This window comes from Balaenoptera physalus (assembly GCF_965194825.1).
Source record: "Balaenoptera physalus genome assembly, chromosome: 1".
NCBI lineage: Eukaryota > Metazoa > Chordata > Mammalia > Artiodactyla > Balaenopteridae > Balaenoptera > Balaenoptera physalus.
The window spans coordinates 128,655,141-128,674,727 of NC_138882.1; the positions used below are offsets into that span (position 1 = coordinate 128,655,141).

General features: G+C 40.0%; 1 protein-coding gene across 11 annotated transcripts in view; it reads left to right on the plus strand.

Moving 5' to 3' along the window:
- Nucleotides 1–13,414, plus strand: part of USP33 (ubiquitin specific peptidase 33) — a 65,374-nt gene extending 51,960 nt beyond the window's left edge. For 3 of the 11 annotated variants that reach the window (XR_014252184.1, XM_082419098.1, XM_082419100.1), the window contains 2 exons: nt 4,077–4,145; nt 4,547–4,670. Coding sequence is in view for 6 of the 11 variants with exons in the window: in XM_082419098.1 (XP_082275224.1) it covers nt 4,077–4,133 (57 nt within the window). In the remaining 5 variants the exon portion in view is untranslated. Of the gene's footprint in view, nt 1–2,503; nt 2,607–4,076; nt 4,146–4,546; nt 5,753–12,255 lie in introns of those variants that run through there. The other 8 variants (XM_082419095.1, XM_082419096.1, XR_014252187.1 and 5 more) reach the window with 7 other exon arrangements.
- The last annotated feature ends 6,173 nt before the right edge of the window (nt 13,415–19,587 follow it).

Consider the following 19,587-nt stretch of genomic DNA (forward strand, 5'->3'; position numbering starts at 1 on the left):
TAGTGATGAGGGGAGGAGTCAGGTGCAGTTATAAACAGTGGGATCAAGATCGGCCTCATTGAAAAGGTGACATTTAAGCAAAGACTTGAAGGAGGTGAGGGAGATATTCAAATATCTGTAAAAAGAAAGGATACCCATGCAAAGGCTTTGAGAGACAGGAATGTATCTGCTTGATTTTGGGAATAACAAAGAGGTTTGTGTGACCACAAGTGAATAAATGAGGAGGAAAGTACTAGAAGATGAAGTCAAATCATGGGACCAGATCATAGAGGTACTTCTGAGCTATTATTATAAGGATCTCTGGGGACAATGGCAGGATTTGGATTAGATTTGATAATAGGGGAGAAATGAGCTGAACTTCACTGTTTTTGTCCATAGGTAGTATGTACCGTGGGCATTTAGTTACCCAGCATGAGATATCTTCAGGAGTCTCACTGTCTTTTCACACTATTACAATTAGATAATTTTCAAATACCCTTCATTTTCCTCAGGCTCTGTTGCTGTTCCTCTCTCTCTTTTTTTTTTTTTTTAAATTTATTTATTTAATTTATTTTATTTTTGGCTGCGTTGGGTCTTCGTTGCTGCACGGGCTTTTCTCTAGTTGCGGCGAGCGGGGGCTACTCTTTGTTGCGGTGCACAGTCTTCTCATTGCGGTGGCTTCTCTTGTTGCGGAGCACGGGCTCTAGGCACGCAGGCGTAAGTAGTTGTGGCGCACGGGCTTAGTTGCTCCGTGGCATGTGGGATCTCCCCGGACCAGGGCTCGAACCCGTGTCCCCTGCATAGGCAGGCAGATTCTTAACCACTGTGCCACCAGGGAAGAAGCCCCTGTTCCCCTCTTTCTATGCCAGTTTTTCTGTCAGTTTGGTTTTTGGTTTCATCTCGTTTTGTTGGGTTTTTTTTTTTTTGTTTGGTTTTTTGTTTTTGTTTTGTTTTTTAAATTTAATTTTTTTAAAAAATTTATTTAGTTAGTTATTTTTTAAATTTTTGGCTGTTTTGGGTCTTCGTTTCTGTGTGAGGGCTTTCTCTAGTTGTGGCAAGCGGGGGCCACTCTTCATTGTAGTACACGGGCCTCTCACTATCGTGGCCTCTCTTGTTGCGGAGCACAGGTTCCAGACGCGCAGGCTCAGTAGTTGTGGCTCACGGGCCCAGTTGCTCCACAGCATATGGGATCTTCCCAGACCAGGGCTCGAACCCGTTTCCCAGACCAGGGCTCGAACCCGTGTCCTCTGCATTGGCAGGCAGATTCTCAACCACTGCGCCACCAGGGAAGCCCTTTTTGTTTGTTTTGTTTTGGCTGAGCTGCATGGCTTGCAGGATCTCAGTTCCCTGACCAGGGATTGAAGCTGGGCCAGGGCAGTGAAAGCCCGGAATCCTAACCACTAGGCCACTGGGGAACTCCCCAATTCGGTTTTTTAATTGAAAGTTGTAGAAGTCAGATTGGCTAACTTAAGCAAAAAAAAGAAATTTATTGAAAAGAAAAATTGAATAACCAGACCTCCAGAAATTCAGGAACCAAGGTATTCCTGTATAGCTAACAAAATTGACATTGGAATGACTCCATTCAAATCATTAGTTACTCCTCTGAAGATTTCCATTTGTAGTAGTTTTGCCTAGTTTGAGTCACATACCCATTTCTTGGGCCTTAGGACTAGAGGAGGAAGTAGAAGGTCTTCAAGGACTATCCCACCACTTTTGAGAATTTATCCTATATATGTGTTGTTGTTGTTTTTTTAAATATTTATTTATTGATCTTTGGCTGCATTGGGTCTTCGTTGCTGTGCCTGGGCTTTCTCTATTTGCAGTGAGCGGGGGCCACTCTTTGTTGTAGTGGCTTCTCTTGTTGCGGAGCACGGACTCTAGGTGCACGGGCTTCAGTAGTTGTGGCTCGCGGGCTTCAGTAGTTGTGGCTTGCGGGCTCTAGAGCGCAGGCTCAGTAGTTGGGGCGCATGGGCTCAGCTGCTCTGCGGCATGTGGGATCTTCCCTGACCAGGGATCGAAGCTATGTCCCCTGCGTTGGCAGGCGGATTCTTAACCACTGCGCCACCAGGGAAGTCCTATATATATGTTTATTGTCTATGAAATAACATGTACAGAACTTTTCGCTTCAACATTCTGTTTGTAATAGCAACATGTCTACCAGTATCTTAAGTGAATGGAAGTAAGATGTAGACAGTGGGTATGGTATGTTTAAATAAGATTTACACATCAGATTTTTAATAAATATGTGGAGTATTTATTGCTTTGAAGACTTTTTCTTGACCATTTTCACTTATCCAATCATTATGCCCCTTTTGTGTATACTTGATAAACTTAGAGATATAACCTAGAATGTTTATTAGGTGTTACGATGTATCCTAGTATTAAGTTAACTTAGCATCAACGTTAAGTCACATTCTTTGTGTGTGAGGAATTGGCCTTATCAGATGCTGAAGTAGAATGGTTGTATTGTTCTGCTACAAAGCAAGTTCTAGATTTTAGATGACTAATTTTTTTCCCTCTATAGCTCAACAGAGCATTCCAAGAGGAGGATTCTCCAGCTACTTTTTATTGCATCAGTATGCAGTGGTTTAGAGAATGGGAAAGTTTTGTGAAGGGTAAGGATGGAGGTAAGTGTTTAACTGAAAGACAAAATTCTTTGCAGATTTTTTGTTTATTTAACAAATGTTTTTTGAATATCTACATGCACTTGGGATTACACTACAGAGCAAGAGAGAAAAAAACGTACATTCTAGTTTATATGTTGGTTATTTTTAATTTTTTAAAAACTTTCATGGATTATAGCATATTCATAGCAGATATAAAGGAACTGAATAAAAATTAGTCTGTGATCTTAACATTGAAAAATGTTTTAAAAAATCCTTCCAACAATAAGATTGGTTAAATTATAGTTTACCTATTACAATAGGATACTATGTGGACTTTAAAAATTATTTGTGTAACAGTGTTTAAAATTTAAAAATAAGATGTTCTTGATATATGAAAAAGGTTATAATGCAGTATGCATAGTTGGAACCTTTTGTTTAAAAAAAGAAAAAGGCAAACAAATGCAAAGGCAGAAAGACCTCAAAGGTACTAGAACAGTTTGCCTGTCTTTCTGTAGTAGGATAACAGTATCTTTTTCCTTCTTGTGCCTTTTTTTTTTTTAAACAGTTTTTGATAATGAACACGCACTGTACTTTTGTATCCAGGGGGATAACAGGGTTTCTTTCCTTAAATTAAAAAAAGGATGCACTTTGGGAATTCGCTGGCAGTCCAGTGGTTAGGATTCCACACTTTTCACTGCTGAGGGCCTCGGTTCAATCCCTGGTCGGGGAACTAAGATCCTGTAAGCCGCAGGGCGCAGCTTTTAAAAAAAAAAAAAAAAAAAAGATGCATTTTAACATTTCATTTTATAATGCTTTTATTTTTAGTTTAATGACGGTCTAAAACCAAGAATTGCATTTCTTTTTAAATTACAAAGAATTGTTCTTTTGTAGCATTAAAAGTGCATTTTAGGGCTTCCCTGGTGGCGCAGTGGTTGAGAATCTGCCTGCCAATGCAGGGGACACGGGTTCGAGCCCTGGTCTGGGAAGATCCCACGTGCCGTGGAGCAACTAGGCCCGTGAGCCACAATTACTGAGCCTGCGCGTCTGGAGCTTCTGCTCCGCAACAAGAGAGGCCGCGATAGTGAGAGGCCCGCGCACCGCGGTGAAGAGTGGCCCCCGCTTGCCGCAACTGGAGAAAGCCCTCGCACAGAAACGAAGACCCAACACAGCCATAAATAAATAAATTAATTAATTTTTTAAAAAAAAGTGCATTTTAACCTGTAATCCCCAAATGGATACTTAAGAAATCATTTTTATTAAATTTTGGATGGTACTGAGAGAACTTCTCTCAGCTTTCCTGGTTCCATTTTGGGGGAATTAAGACCCAAAAAGGAAGAAACTCAAAAGAAGACAGTTAAGAACTGACTATAATAATCTGACTAAAAAATAATCTGATTATACAGTTATATCCTTCATTAATTCAGGCATAGAAATATGCAGTTCTTTGGTGCATTTATACATTTTGATTATTTGTTTTTCCTTTTGACTTAGATCCTCCAGGTCCTATTGATAACACTAAAATTGCAGTCACCAAATGTGGCAATGTGATACTTAGGCAAGGTAAGTTTGACTAATACTATTAAGCCTTTACTTGTTAGTAATTTGTCACACTGTTAAGAATATATCATCACTAGCCATCTATACCACCTTTATATCCAGCTCAATGATGTAATTCATACATGAATTAAGACAAATAGTGGAAAAATTGCCAATGTTTAATTTTTATCCGAAGAAAGATTTTAAGGCTGTTAATAGGAGGCAGGAAAAAGGATCTCTAACTTTTTAAGGCAGACCATAAAGTTGCAACTTACAACAGTATGGGCCGGTAGTCTGAAGATTCATGTTCCAAAAGTTCTCAGTTATTCCTAGAGTATTCATGCTGGGGGTACATTATGAAAGCTTTTGCAGTATGAATATGTAGGTTTGTAAATATTATTCTTTCTCTATATACTTAATTTTAGGAGCAGATTCTGGTCAGATTTCTGAAGAAACATGGAATTTTCTACAGTCTATATATGGTGGGGGGCCTGAAGTTATCCTACGACCTCCGGTTGTTCATGTTGATCCTGATGTAGTACAAGCAGAAGAAAAAATTGAAGTAGAAACTCGGTCTTTGTAATTTTGAGGATATAGAGAGTTCTGATGAGAAATCACTTTCACTTCTGCTGACATATTCCCATGCAAAAACATTCCTAAAAGCATGTTTATTTTCTTGATTTTTAATATTTTATCTTTTATTCCTTCTTACTGGGCATTATGGAAGAATGTGTCAAAATGTATAATATTCTACAGGTTGGTATATTTAATGCTAGATAACTTATCATAAAGTCTTTCAGTGTAATATTTTTGAAAAAAGAAGGAATAATTGTGATCATTTGGTAATCAGTAGGTTATCTTTGATCTTTATACTACATGTAAATCCATAGTATCCTTTGTAGCTTTGTAAATACTTTTGCTTTGAAAACTTTTTCATTACTCTAAGCCACCATAATTCTGACCAATCTTTTCAGTTCTCCAAAAACCTAATTTAATTGTATAGTTTTGACATGGCTTCATATAATAAAGAGCCTATTTTAAATGGAGAGTAGTAGTCAGAAAAATGTTGTTAATCTCCTAAAGCTCAGGAAACTGTTAGGGTGTCACTTCTTTTGCACTGCAGCATATAAACTAGCATATTAATATTTACAAAATGTCTTTTTGAGTGTATCAATGGTGTATTTAGCCTGAGTGGAATTTGTGTCAACAGATATTAGTAATTTATTGCCTCTTATACTGTAAAATGTTAAATTTCAGTTCCTATAACCCTGAATAGTATTCATTAATATCAGTAAAAAAAACTTAGGGTTAGTTTTAGGGCACTTTTTATTTTGAGAGCATGGAGTATATAGAATGTGTCAATGAGATTGTCGATAAAGCTGAAGCCTCTTGCAAAATGATTTTTTAAATGAAATGCATAAAGTCTTTTTGAATAATATAATATGCACTGCTATTTGCTTGATTATGTGATGTCAAAAGTTTAACTATATTCCAAGTACAAAAACAAACTGGATTACTTTGAGAATGTTGAATAGCATTCACAATGGCTTTGTTTTGGTTTGGGGCAGCTGCCACCAGCTAAAACAGTGTTATTAAAATTAGTTCAATAAAAATGATTTAAAAATGTATAACTTGGATGTATTTATTTGATAGATATTAAGGGTGAAGGGTATAAAGTTTGTTAATGTTAATGTCTTGTTATTTCTTAATCAGAAGTATGCAAAATAAGAAGTCATTTGGTATAGTATTTAAAGTTTTGGTATTTAGTGAAATGAAATAATCGGCCATTAGAATCTATTTGAATTTTGTAAAAAAAATAGTTTTTAGTTTTCTTCTTTCTCATGATTATGCTATAATCCTCTTCAAGGATTGAATGATATTACTGATCTGTCTTGTATCACCAGGGATCAGTGTAATGCCTGGCATTTGGGAGATAATCAAAAAAGATTTCGTTTTTAATAGTGCTTGCCATTTATCACATATTTATGATGTTTCAGTCACTCAACTAAGGGTATTACTTATATATATATATATATATATATTTTAATATATTTATTTAGTTAGTTTTGGCTATGCTGGGTCGTTGCTGTGCGCAGGCTTTCTCTAGTTGCGGCGAGCGGGGGCTACTCTTTGTTGCAGTGTGCAGGTTTCTCATTGCAGTGGCTTCTCTTTGTTGTGGAGCACAGGCTCTAGGCATGCGGGCTTCAGTAGTTGTGGCACACGGGCTCAGTAGTTGTGGCACACGGGCTCAGTAGTTGTGGCTCGCGGGCTCTAGTGCACAGGCTGTGTAGTTGTGGTGCATGGGCTTAGTTGCTCTGTGGCATGTGGGATCTTCCCGGACCAGGGCTCGAACCCGTGTCCCCTGCATTGGCAGGCAGATTCTTAACCACTGCACCACCAGGGAAGTCCCGCATTACTTATATTTAATCCCAATTACAACCCTATGACTTAGGTCAGGTGGTTTGCCCAAAGTCGTACAACAAAGAAGTAGAAGATATGGGACTCCAACTAAAGTCATTGCAACTTTATACCACTGTTCTTATTCACCATATTTTTTCCCACTGAATTATTTTAAAACAGATTATAGTATTACTATTAGATTCATTAATAGCATCTGTCATTGGGATATATAATATGGTAAAGAATACTGGTCTTGGACTTCGCTGGTGGTCCAGTGCTTAAGACTCCGTGCTCCTACTGGGGTATGGGTTCGATCCCTGGTTGGGGAAGTTCCGCATGCCATGCAGGGCAGCCAAAAAAAAAAAAAAAAAGAATACTAGTCTCTAAAGGTTTATATAATTTTTTTTTACATTATAATCATCAAAATACATAACAAAATAGTACGTAAAGGATTATTAGCAGTCCCACAGACTCTCAGCTAAAAGTTGGCTTATGTGTTAACAGGTGTCAAATAAAAGATATGGTTTCTCTGAGGATGATTTTCTTGGAAATACTTAATCTGAGAAATAGGAAAATTGTAGTTAAGGGATAGTGAGAGCCTACAATATTTTAAGAATACTACATTGATTTATAACATGAAGGTGATTAGTTTTTGGACTTTGGAGTCAGTTTGCTTCTGTTCAAATCCTAGTAGATAAGTCATCTTCCAGCTATGAGTTGGAACAGCACTTAGACTTCTCTATCTCCAGTTTTTTTCATCTCTTAAACGAGAATGTTTCAGGTTGGGTTTTCCAGGACGCAGACACTGAGATGGAGTTAGAAGTACAAATGATTTCTTGGGAAGTAACATCAGTGAAAGAAAATGGGAGGAAGCAGGATTGAGCAGGAGTTATCAGAACATAATGCTGACCTTATAGAGTTTCTGCCAGCTCTGTGGAAAGATCTGGAGCTAAGATTGTCCATTAGTGAAGTCTTGCATTGGGCAGAAATGGCTAGGCTCTTGTACTGTCACTGACTAGTGGCTACCTGGAAAAGAGAGTGACCTCATATTGACCCTGGAGGGACTAACAGCAAGATGCTATCAGCCAAGCACTCTCCTCTCATCTGGGTAATGAGTGCTTTCTTGAAGAGTGGTCTGAAAATCTGTGTGTCTTCCATACTTGATTATAAGATTATGATAGTTATGTGTATTGTTATATATATTATACTTAACATAATTTGGCACTTGATGATGTAGTCCCTTATTCTCTTCCTCCTTTTCAAAATGTGTAACTTTTAAGGATACATCTTTGTAAGAGGGCTGCCAAAAATATTTAATCTGAATCTAATCATGAGGTGGGGGGGAATTGTGATAATTGTTTAAAAAAGGCACATTATACAGAACAGCTTTCCTGGACTCTTCAAAAAATTAGTGTTATGAAAGACAAAAAAACGACTGATGAAGTTTAAGAGGACATGACAACAAAATGTAATGTGTGATCCTGGATTGGAGGAAATAATTTATAAGGAGTGATACTGGGACAGTTGGGGAAATTTGGATAGGGAGTATATATTAGATAATAGTAATGTATCAATGTTAAATTTCTTGAGTGTGATAACTACTGTAGTAATGTGAGGGAATGACCTTGGTAGGAAATACATGGTAAAGTTTTTAGGGTTAACGTCATGCTATATGAAATAAACATATGTGAGAGATAAAGCAGGAAGAGAGAGTGCAAAGAGGTGGCAAGTGTTAATAATTGGTGAATCAAATCAAAACCACAATGACATGTCACCTCACACCTGTCACAATGGCTATCATTAAAAAGAACACAAATAACAAATGTTGGCAGGATGTGGAGAAAAGGGAACCCTTGTACACTCTTGGTGGGAATGTAAATTGGTGCAGCCACTGTGGAAAACAGTATGGAGGTTTCTCAAAAAACTGAAAATAGAACAACTATATGACCCAGCAGTTCCATTCCTGGGTGTATATCCAAAAAATATAAAAACACGAATTCAAAAAGATACATACACCCCAATGTTCATAACAGCATTATTTATAATTGCCAAGACATGGAATCAACCTAAGTGTCCATCTGCAGATGAATGGATAAACAAGATGTGAAATGTATATATATATATATATATATATATATATATATATATATATATATATATATATATATATATATATATATACACTCAGCCATAAAAAGAATGAAATGTTGTCATTTGCAGCAACATGGATGGACTTGGAGGGTATTAGGCTAAGTGAAATAAGAAAGAGAAAGACAAATACTGTATGATATCACTTACATGTGGAATCTAAAAAATACAACCAACTAGGGAATATAACAAAAGAGAAGCCGACTCACAGATACAGAGAACAAACTAGTGGTTACAAGTGGGTAGAGGGAAGGGGTGAGGGGCAATACAGGGGGAGGGGATTAAGAGATGCAGACTATTAGGTATAAAATAAGCTACAAGAGTATATTGTACAGCACAAGGAATATAGTCAATATGTTAAAATAACTATAAATGGAGTACAACCTTTAAAAATTGTGAATCACTATATGGTGCACCTGTAACATATAATGTTATACATCAACTGTACTTTGATTTTTAAAAAGGTTAAGTAAAATAATTGGTGAATATAGGGGGGGTTCACCCTATTCCTGGAACTTCCAGTAGGTTTGAAATTTTTCAAAATAAAAAGGGGATTTCCTGGCAGTCCAGTGGTTAGGACTCTGCACTTCCACTGCAGGGGGGCATAGGTTCAATCCCTGGTCAGGGAACTAAGATCCCACATACCGTGAGGCCAAAAAAAAAAAAGTTGGCGTCAAAAAGCAGTTGTTACCAACTCTACCCCCCAAGTTTAAAAAATTTAATCTCCCTTGATCCTGACAATGACTCCATTGCTCAGAAAGGTTATGATTTTGCATTGCAAGATTATGGGTTCGGGTTAATTAAGAAGTATATACTCTGATACTCATATATCCTGAACTATTACTAAACTGCTTGCAGTTTTAAAATGTAGTTTAAGAAGGCATAGAATTTCAGAACCATTTAGAATCACTGAACTTAAAAAGTGAAGATGGGAAGACTAACAATATCTATATACCTTTACATGGTAATCATAAGATACTTATTTTTGCATCAATTTAGCTCCCAGAGTTTAGTGACATCTTTAGTGATCCTTTGTCAGTTCGTCAGGATAACATACTACCACACCAGCTCTTCCAAACCTTGCCTTTCCCTTGGTTGCAATAAATAATCTTACCCCTCTTTTGTTAAGATTGAGGAGACATAAGCTTCTTTGTCTTCCTTCTGTTGCCACCTCTTAATATTTGGCATCTTTCTGCATTAGAGAAAGGAGAAGCCCTTCTGTTTCCCTCTCTGACTTCCTCTCTTCCCCCATGAATTTATTTATTCATTCAGGGTACTTTTCATGCCCTTTCACTTCCCTCAGTACATTGTTTTTTAATTAAAAAAATTTTTAATTGAAGTACAGTTGAGGTACAACATTATGTAAGTTACAGGTGTACAATATAGTGATTCACAATTTTTAAAGGTTATACTCCATTTATAGTTATTACAAAATATTGGCTATATTCCCCATGTTGTACAATCTATCCTTGTAGCTTATTTTATACCTAATAATTTGCACCTCTTAATCCCTGACCCTTATATTGCCCCCCCTTCCCTCTACCCACTGGTAACCACTAGTTCTCTGTATCTGTGAGTCTGCTTCTCTTTTGTTATATTCATTAGTTGGTTGTATTTTTTAGATTCCACACATAAGTGATATCATACAGTATTTGTATTTTTCTGTCTGACTTATTTCACTTAGCCTAATACCCTTCAAGTCCATCCATGTTGCTGCAAATGGCAACATTTCATTCTTTTTTATGGCTGAAATGGTAATCCATTGTAATACACCTCAGTACATTTTAAAATTAAGTATCGGGACTTCCCTGACGGTCCAGTGGTTAGGACTCAGCGCTTTCACTGCAGGGGGCACGGGTTTGATCCCTGGTCAGGGACCAAGATGCTACATGCACCACGTCATGGCCAAAAACAAAACAAAACAAAACAAATTTAAGTATCCACACCATAGACTTTCTCAACCTTCCCCTTTTCACTTGCACCTTCCCCTGCCTTCACTCTTGCTAAATTTTCCCTTATTGGGAGGGAGAAGGTGAGGGAAGTTAGTATTTCCTAGACCAATTTGCCACACCTAATTTTTTTTTTAATTGAGGTATAGTTGATTTACAATGTTGTGTTTGTTTCAGGTGTACAGCAAAGTGATTCAGTTATACATACATATATCGATACATCTATTTTTTTCAGATTCTTTTCCCTTACAGGTTATTACAAAATAATTGAGTATAGTTCCCTGTGCTATACAGTAGTTCCTTGTTGGTTACCTATTTTATATATAGTAGTGTGCATATGTTAAACTCCTAATTTATCTCTCCCTCCACCCTTCCCTGCTGGTAACCATAAGTTCGTTCTCTAAGTCTGTGGGTTTCTTTCTGTTTTGTAAATAAGTTCATTTGTATCATTTTTTTAAGATTCTGCATATGTGATATCATATATGATATATGTCTTTGTCTGACTTACTTCAGTTAGTATGATAATCTCCAGGTCCATCCATGTTGCTGCAAATGGCATTATTTCATTCTTTTTAATGGCTGAGTAATATTCCATTGTATATTGGAATTTCTTTATCCACATTTTCTTTATCCATTCACATATTGATGGACATTTAGGCTGCTTCTATGTCTTGGCTATTGTAAATAGCACTGCAATGAACACCAGGGTGCACGTATCCTTTTGAACAATGTTTTTCTCCAGATATATGCCCAGGAGTGGGATTTCTGGATCATACGGTAGCTCTGTTTTTAGTTTTTGAAGGAACCTCCATACTGTTCTCCAGAGTGGCTGTACCAATGTACATTCCCACCAACAGTGTAGGAGCACTGCCTTTTCTTCACACCCTCTCCAGCATTTATTGTTGTAGACTTTTATTTTTATTTTATTTTCGGCTGCATTGGGTCTTTGTTGCTGCGCGTGGGCTTTTCTCTAGTTGCGGCAAGTGGGGGCCACTCTTCGTTGTGGTGCGCGGGCTTCTCATTGCAGTGGCTCCTCTTGTTGTGGAGCACGGGCTCTAGGCATGCGGGCTTCAGTAGTTGTGGCACGCAGGCTCAGTAGTTGTGGCTCGCGGGCTCTAGAGCGCAGGCTCAGTAGTTGTGGCGCATGGGCTTAGTTGCTCCGAGGCATGTGGGACCTTCCCAGACCAGGGCTCAAACCCGTGTCCCCTGCATTGGCAGGTGGATTCTTAACCACTGCGCCACCAGGGAAGCCCTGTTGTAGAGTTTTTGATGATAGCCATTCTGACTGGTGTGAGGTGATATCTCGTAGTTTTGATTTGCATTGCTCTAAATAACTAGCAATGTTGAGCATCTTTTCATGTGCCTCTTGGTCATCTGTATGTCTTCTTCGGAGACATGTCTTTTTAGGTCTTCTGCCCATTTTTTTATTGGGTTGTTTGCTTTTTTGATATTGAGCTGCATGAGCTGTTTGTAAATTTTGGAGATTAATCCCTTGTCGGTCAGGTTGTTTGCAAATATTTTCTCCCATTCCGTGGGTTGTCTTTTCTTTTTGTTTATGGTTTCCTTTGCTGTGCAAAAGCTTTTGAGTTTAAGTAGGTCCTATTTGTTTATTTTTGTTTTTATTTCCATTACTCTAGGAGACGGATTGAAAAGATATTCGGGAGATTTATGTCAAAGAGTGTTCTGCCTGGGACTTCCCTGGTGGCATAGTGGTTAAGAATCTGCCTGCCAGTGCAGGGGACATGGGTTTGAGCCCTGGTCCGGGAAGATCCCACATGCCACGGAGCAACTAAGCCTGTGTGCCACAACTACTGAGCCTGCGGTCTAGAGCCCGTGAGCCACAACTACTGAGGCCTGCGTGCCTAGAGCCCGCGCTCCGCAACAAGAGAAGCCCCTGCTCGCCACAACTAGAGAAAGCCGTCACACAGCAACGAAGACCCAATGCAGCCAAAAATAAATAAATAAATAAATTTAAAAAAAAAAGTGTTCTGCCTATGTTTTCCTCTGAGAGTTTTATAGTATATCTTACATTTAGATCTTTAATCCATTTTGAGTTTTTTTTTGTGTATGGTGTTAAAGAATGTTCTAATTTCATTTTTTTACATGTAGCTGTCCAGTTTTCCCAGCACCATTTATTGAAGAGACTGTCTTTCCTCCATTGTACAGTCTTGCCTCCGTTAGTGTAGATTACCCGTAGGTGCATGGGTTTATTTCTGGGCTTTCTATCCTGTTCCATTGATTAATATTTCTATATTTGTGATCTATATTTGTTTTTGTGCCAGTATCATACTTACTGACAAAGTTCTTACTTGATTGGTCTACACTCTTGTTACTGAAACAAACTTGGGTCCCCTTGCCTGTGCACAGTAAAGCCAATCTACTGACACCAGGTCGTGGTGAAGGAAAGTGCAGCATTTACTGTAAGGCGCCAGACAATGAGTCCAGGGCAGCTAGTGTTCAAAACATCCCAACTCCCCCAGTAGGTTTCAGGGAGACATCTTTATAGGCAAAATTTGGGGGCAGGGCTGCCTGATGTGTAACCCTCCTTTAATTGGTTGGTGGTGAGGTAACAGGGTGGTATTCCAGGAATCTCAGTCATCAGCCTTCTGGTTCCAATTGGTCTGGGGTCCAGTGCTTATGCTCAGCCTGAAGTTACCATCTTCCACCTGGGTGGGGATCTTAGTTCCTGTAGAAGAACTCAGAGGTATGTATCAAATTGTTATGCACATCCCCCAGGAGGAACCAGGATCTCACCCCATTCTGCACTATTGTTTCTTTTTTAAAAAAATTTATTAATTTATTTATTTTTGGCTGTGTTGGGTCCTCGTTGCTGCGCAAGAGCTTTCACTCGTTGCGGTGAGCAGTGGGGGGGGCTACTCTGCATTGTGGTGTGCGGGCTTCTCATGGTGGCTTCTCTTGTGGAGCACAGGCTCTAGGCGTGTGGGCTTCAGTAGTTGTGGCGCACGGGCTCAGTAGTTGTGGTGCACAGGCTTAGTTGCTCTGTGGCATGTGGGATCTTCCCGGACCAGGGCTGGAACCCGTGTCCCTTGCATTGGCAGGTGGATTCTTAACCACTGCGCCACCAGGGAAGCCCCTGCACTATTGTTTCTTGACTGCTCCTCCTTTGTTTTTGCATTCCCTCATTTCCCTGGTTAGCAACTGTTTGAGTCTGCCCTTTGGAATACAGGGAAGGTCTAGGAGGCTGAATGAAGCCTATTTCCTACAAACAAGAAACAGGGGACATAGAAAGGGCTTATACCGGGAGGGCCGCACAGGGTCCTGCTCTGTTTCACTCCTTGCTTCCACTTCAGTATTTACCCTCTTTACTTTTCAAATCTCTGGCTTTTACTGTTGCCACCTGGCTCAAAAAATTTTTTTTCTCTTATATGGCTTATCAGCAATCATTACTATTTTCATAACTAACTTTGGAATATTATATGCAGTTAATTATATCAGAAAGATGCAATTTCCTTGTATTTTGAAACTACTCCTTAAGTCTCAAAGGAAGATGATCAGTTTGAATATACTAGTTACCATTTTGAAGGATTGTGAGTAAGGAGATTAGGAAGAAACTGTCGTGTAACTCAGATTGGGACTTGAACCCACAGTATTTTAACTGAGATCAGACACCTGGTCTCAGGACTTAATGAGCTCAGGTTCTTGATGTCTCATCACAGAAAGAATTCCGAGAGAGACAGAGTGATAGGTGAGAAGATTTGTTTATGGAGAAACACACTCCACAGAGTGTGGGCCGTCTCAGAAGGCGAGAAAGGCACCAGGGTATGGGGGTTGTCAGTTTTTATAGGGGTGGGTAATTTCATAGGCTAATGAGTGGGAGGAGTATTCCAGCTATCTTGGGGAGGGGTGGGGATTTCCAGAAATTGGGCCACTGCCCACTTCTTGATCTTTATGGTCAGCCTTGGGACTGTCATGGCGCCTGTGGGTGTGTCATTTAGCTTGCTGATGTGTTACAATGAGTGTATACTGAGGCTCAAGGTCTACTGGAAGTGGACTTGTCTGCCATCTTGGACCTATTTGCTTCTAATCAGTTTATGCCATGTCCTTGGGCTGTGTCATTCTTCTAAAGGTCGTGCCCTGCCCCCTTACCTCCTGTCTCTCTAGGGGAAAAAAAATGGGCTATCATTCAAAACTATTAACAACACAACCACTACTAATCCCTACTAATTTTGAGTTCTTAGCAAGTGTCAGACACTAGGCTAAATGTGTTTACAAACAAATTAATGTTCCTGAGTACATACAACTTTTTTTATAACTTTTTAAAAAAAATTTTATTTATTTTTGGCTGTGTTGGGTCTTTGTTGCTGCGCGCAGGCTTTCTCTAGTTGCGGCAAGCGGGGCCTACTCTTCGTTGCGGTGCTCAGGCTTCTCATTGCGGTGGCTTCTCGTTGCAGAGCATGGGCTCTAGGCGTGCGGGCTTCAGTAGTTGTGGCATGTGGGCTCAGTAGTTGTGGCTCGTGGGCTCTAGAGCGCAGGCTCAGTAGTTGTGGCGTACGGACTTAGTTGCTCCACGGCACGTGGGATCCTCCCGGACCAGGGCTCGAACCCGTGTCCCCGGCATTGGCAGGCGGACTCTCAACCACTGCGCCACTAGGGAAGTCCCCATACAACTATTAAGTGTCAGAATTCAAGCCCACATGTGTCTGATTCCAAAACCTATGCTTCTGTCAGAAGTCACAAGTAAATTTCCAGTTAGAAAGTCCAATGACTTTCTCAATGACAACTATATCCTGAAACTTCCCTCCTTCAAGTTGCATGGTGCTGCTTTCCACACATTTTTTTCCCTCTCTGCATATCTGCCTACTGTGGCTTCTCTTTCTGGATGTTAAATGATAAATCTCTGTTGTTCTACCTTTGTAAATACATATCCTCTTATTTAGAGAGCTCGTTTACTCCCTTGCTTTCAACATCATGTCTTTTTTTTTTTTTTTTTTTGGCCGTGCCGCATGGCTTGTGGCATCTTAGTTCCCTGACCAGGGATTGAACCCAGGCCCTTGGCACTAAGTGCAGGAATCCTAACCACTGGACCACCAGGGAATTCCCTGACTATCACTTCTTTTATTTATTTTTTTTAACATCTTTATTGGAGTATAATTGCTTTACAATTGTGTGTTAGTTTCTTCTTTATAACAGTGAATCAGCTATACATATACATATGTTCCCATATTCCCTCCCTCTTGCATCTCCCTCCCTCCCACCCTCCCTATCCCACCCCTCTAGGTGGTCACAAAGCACTGGGCTGATCTCCCTGTGCTATGCGGCTGCTTTCTTTTACTTTTTTATTTTATTATTTTTAAAATATTTTTTTAAAATATTTATTTATTTATTTAGCCTGTGCTGGGTCTTAGTTGTGGCATGCAGACTGTTAGTTGCAGCATGCATGTGGGATCTAGTTCCCCAGTGGTCCACAAACTTTTTGGCACCAGGGACCGGTTCTGTGGAAGACAATTTTTCCACAAAATTGGGGGGTAAGGTTCAGGCGGTAATGCGAGAAACGGGGGGTTCAGGCGGTAATGCGAACTATGGGGAGCTGCAGATGAAGCTTCGCTCGCTCACCCGCTGCTTACCTCCCGCTGTGGGGCCCAGTTCCTAACAGGGCACGGACCGGTACTGGTCCATGGCCCGGGGGTTGGGGATGCCTGTAGTGCCCTGATCAGGGATTGAACCCAGGCCCCCTGCATTGGGAGTGTGGAGTCTTACCCACTGGACAACCAGGGAAGTCCCAATATCACTTCTTTGAAAATGATTCTCAAGTATAGTTTACTACCATCAGTGCCTCTTACAAACTCTATTCTCAAATTTCTAACTCTTTGCCGAATGTATCTACTTAAGTGTCAGTCACCTAAAACTTGAACAATCTGAAAAGCAATAGTCATTAGCAGAATGGGCTTCAGAGCCAGTGTATCAATTACTTTTGCTACAATAATGCTATGTAACAACCCCAAAACTCAGTAGTATACAAGAACATTTATTTTACAAGTCTGGGGAAATGAGCTAATCAGGCCCTGGCTGATCTCGCCTGGGCTCACTCCTCACTCGTGTATCTGCAGTCAGCTGAGGGGTGGCTAGGCTGGCCTCTAAACTTTGCTAGGCTCACTCATTTGTCTAGGGTTGGGCTGATCGAGGATGACTTCCATGGAGATGACTGGAGCAAATTGGTTCTGTTTCTTATGTCCTTCAACATGTTCTCTTGGTCATGGCAGAGGGACAAGTCGTTTTCAAGTCTCTGCATATGTCCTATCTGCTAATATTTGCTTGACCAAAAAGCAAGTTGCGTGGTGTAACTCAGAATCAAGGAGGGGGGAATACATTCTACTTTTAATGATAGGCACTTGGCAAAAGACGTGGATACACAGAGATGTGAACAATTAAGGTCATTAATACAATCAATCTACAATAGTCAAATTGCTTGCATTGAATACGGGCTCTTCCACCTATTAGCTGTGTGACCTTGGCAGGTTCTCTCACCTCAGTTTCCTCATCTGCAAAATGAGTATCTACCTTGAGTTGTTACGAAACTAAATGTTTAAAAGATACAAAGTACATAGTAAATGCACAGCATCTCTCTCCCCAATTTTGGGTGCATATAACATGCCCTGTCAGATGCATAATCCCACAGTGCTTTTCACATGTCACCAGTGGCAGAAAGTCCAGGACACCAGCCCATCCCTCTATAGGGCTCTGAATACTAAGTAGATAGTGACTTTGATAATTCATGTCTGAAGTGTGTATTGTTTGGCAAAATTATGGAGGCATAGTTATTTATGATAGCAACTATTCAGGTGCAGATTTATCAGACAAGCCTTTTGGGTTTAAGTTCCTTCAATTCTCTGTCTCTCACCCGTGTGAAGTTCTGCTGCAGGACCTGAGGACACTGAAGTATGAGACTGTTCATGAACATAGCAGCTGGTGTAGTTATCCAACAGCAAAGTCATGATGCTACTCAAACTGAAGATGATCCTTTGTAGTGTAACAAAGGGCCCCAAAACTTACTGACTTAAAATGAAGATTTATTATTTTTCATAATTTTCTGGGTCTGGGTGGTTCTTCTCCCTGTGGCGTTGTCTGGAGTCACTCATGAGGTTAATTGAGCTGGCAGATTTGCTGTGCTGGAAGGTCCAAGAAGGCTTCTCATATAACCAGGGCCTTGGAGCTGTTGGCTGAGGCACTACATTTATTTCCATCAAGGCCTCTCTCTCCAGGATCTCGTCCCCCAAGGGCTTTCCATATGGCTTCCCTCTGTAGAAGGATAGCCCGATCTCCCTTACTCCCCCGCAGCTACATTCCAGGAAGGTGAAAGAAAATGCTGCAGGCTTCTAAAGGGTTGGAACTGGAACTGACACAGTACCATTTTTGGCCATCTTCTTTTGGGAGGGAACTATATAAGGGCTTGAATACCAGGAGGCATAGTTCACTGGGAGACACCAATGTAACTGTCTAACATGTTTGATGAGCCAGGTGAAGTGAGGGGGTCACACAGTATTTGGTTATCCCACTTTTAAAGATACAAGGATTGATCAGTGGGTTCAGATGGTAAGAGCTCAATCCTTTCATCATAAAGTTACTGATCAACTTATCAACGAATAGTATTATCTACTGATATTATTGCTTGATTCAGTTATTTCATTACAGGTTGCAAAATGGTGATTTTTCTAACTCTACCATTCTTTTTGAGGGACTTTTTCAAAATCTTCTTTACACTGTAAATGGACTGTGGAAAAAGAAAGTGGTTCTGGATCTGTGATGTGATAAATGTCAAAATCAGTACTAACCTGGAGCCCTTGGGGTCAGTTGAGATCGCTCCTTTAGTGCTTGGTTTAAAGACCCTTGAGTGCAGCCAGTTGGGGCTACTTGTAGTTCCCCTCTCACATTCCCACACATTCACATTCATGCAGTTCCCTCTGCTGAAAATGGTCTTTTTTTCTCTGCAAAGTCATGCTGTAACTGAAATGCCAACCCTTGTAGAAAGCCTTTCCCAAGTCCTCCTCTGTTGCCACAATACTTTATTTATATCTCTATATAGAACTTCTGCAGCTCAAACTTGGGTAAGCTACTTAACCTCTCTAAGCCTATTTTCTCATCAATAAAAATGTGAATAGTGTCACATGTTGGGTTCTCCAGAAGGAAGACTCTTACATGATTAGTGTGCATCTTTATTAGGGAATGCTCTTTGGATCATCACTTGTGAGAGAGAAGGGAAGAATGGGGAAGAGGGAGAAGTCGAGCTGCAATGCAGTCTTAATGGAATGCAGGTTGTTCTGGGGATGGAATGATCCATCAGAACTGTCCCAACTTGAGGTGAGAGGGCTGGGCCTTCCAACAATTTGTAGACAGATATTTGCCTCCTGGGGAAGGGGTGTGACATTAGGCAATGCCAGAAGGCGGCTGACAGCTGATGGCTATGGCTGTCTGTGGGCAACACTCCTGGCTGCTGGGGTAGTATATCCCTCGTTCCTGATCTGAGAAGTACATTTCAGTGCCCCCCACTAATAGCATCTATCTCAGGATTACTGGAAGCCTAAAATAGGATACAGTATAAAAAGTACATAGCATACTGCCTGGCACATAGGACTCAAGAAGAGCTAATTGTTAAGGTTACTATAAATTAGTACTTGGCTCTTAAAAGCATATAGAGCAAGGTAGGGAAACCTTGTTTTGTTAATTTTTGTATCTCTAGTCCTAGTATAGGGCCTGGAACTAATTAGATTCAATAAAGGCTTGTTGATGTGTCTGTCAGTATAAAAATATACCTGCCATCCCTGGTCTCCAAGCAGATGTTATTTTGAATTGAACTCTCAACTAAAACAAATACAAAAAGGCATTTCAAGCATTTAATAACTTTTATTAGCAAAATAAAAGGAGGCACATATCCACTTGCCTGAAAAAAAAGTTTCAAACACAAGGTAAACAAAAGCAATGAAGCAGTACTGGACAACTGCTGAAGAGCTCCA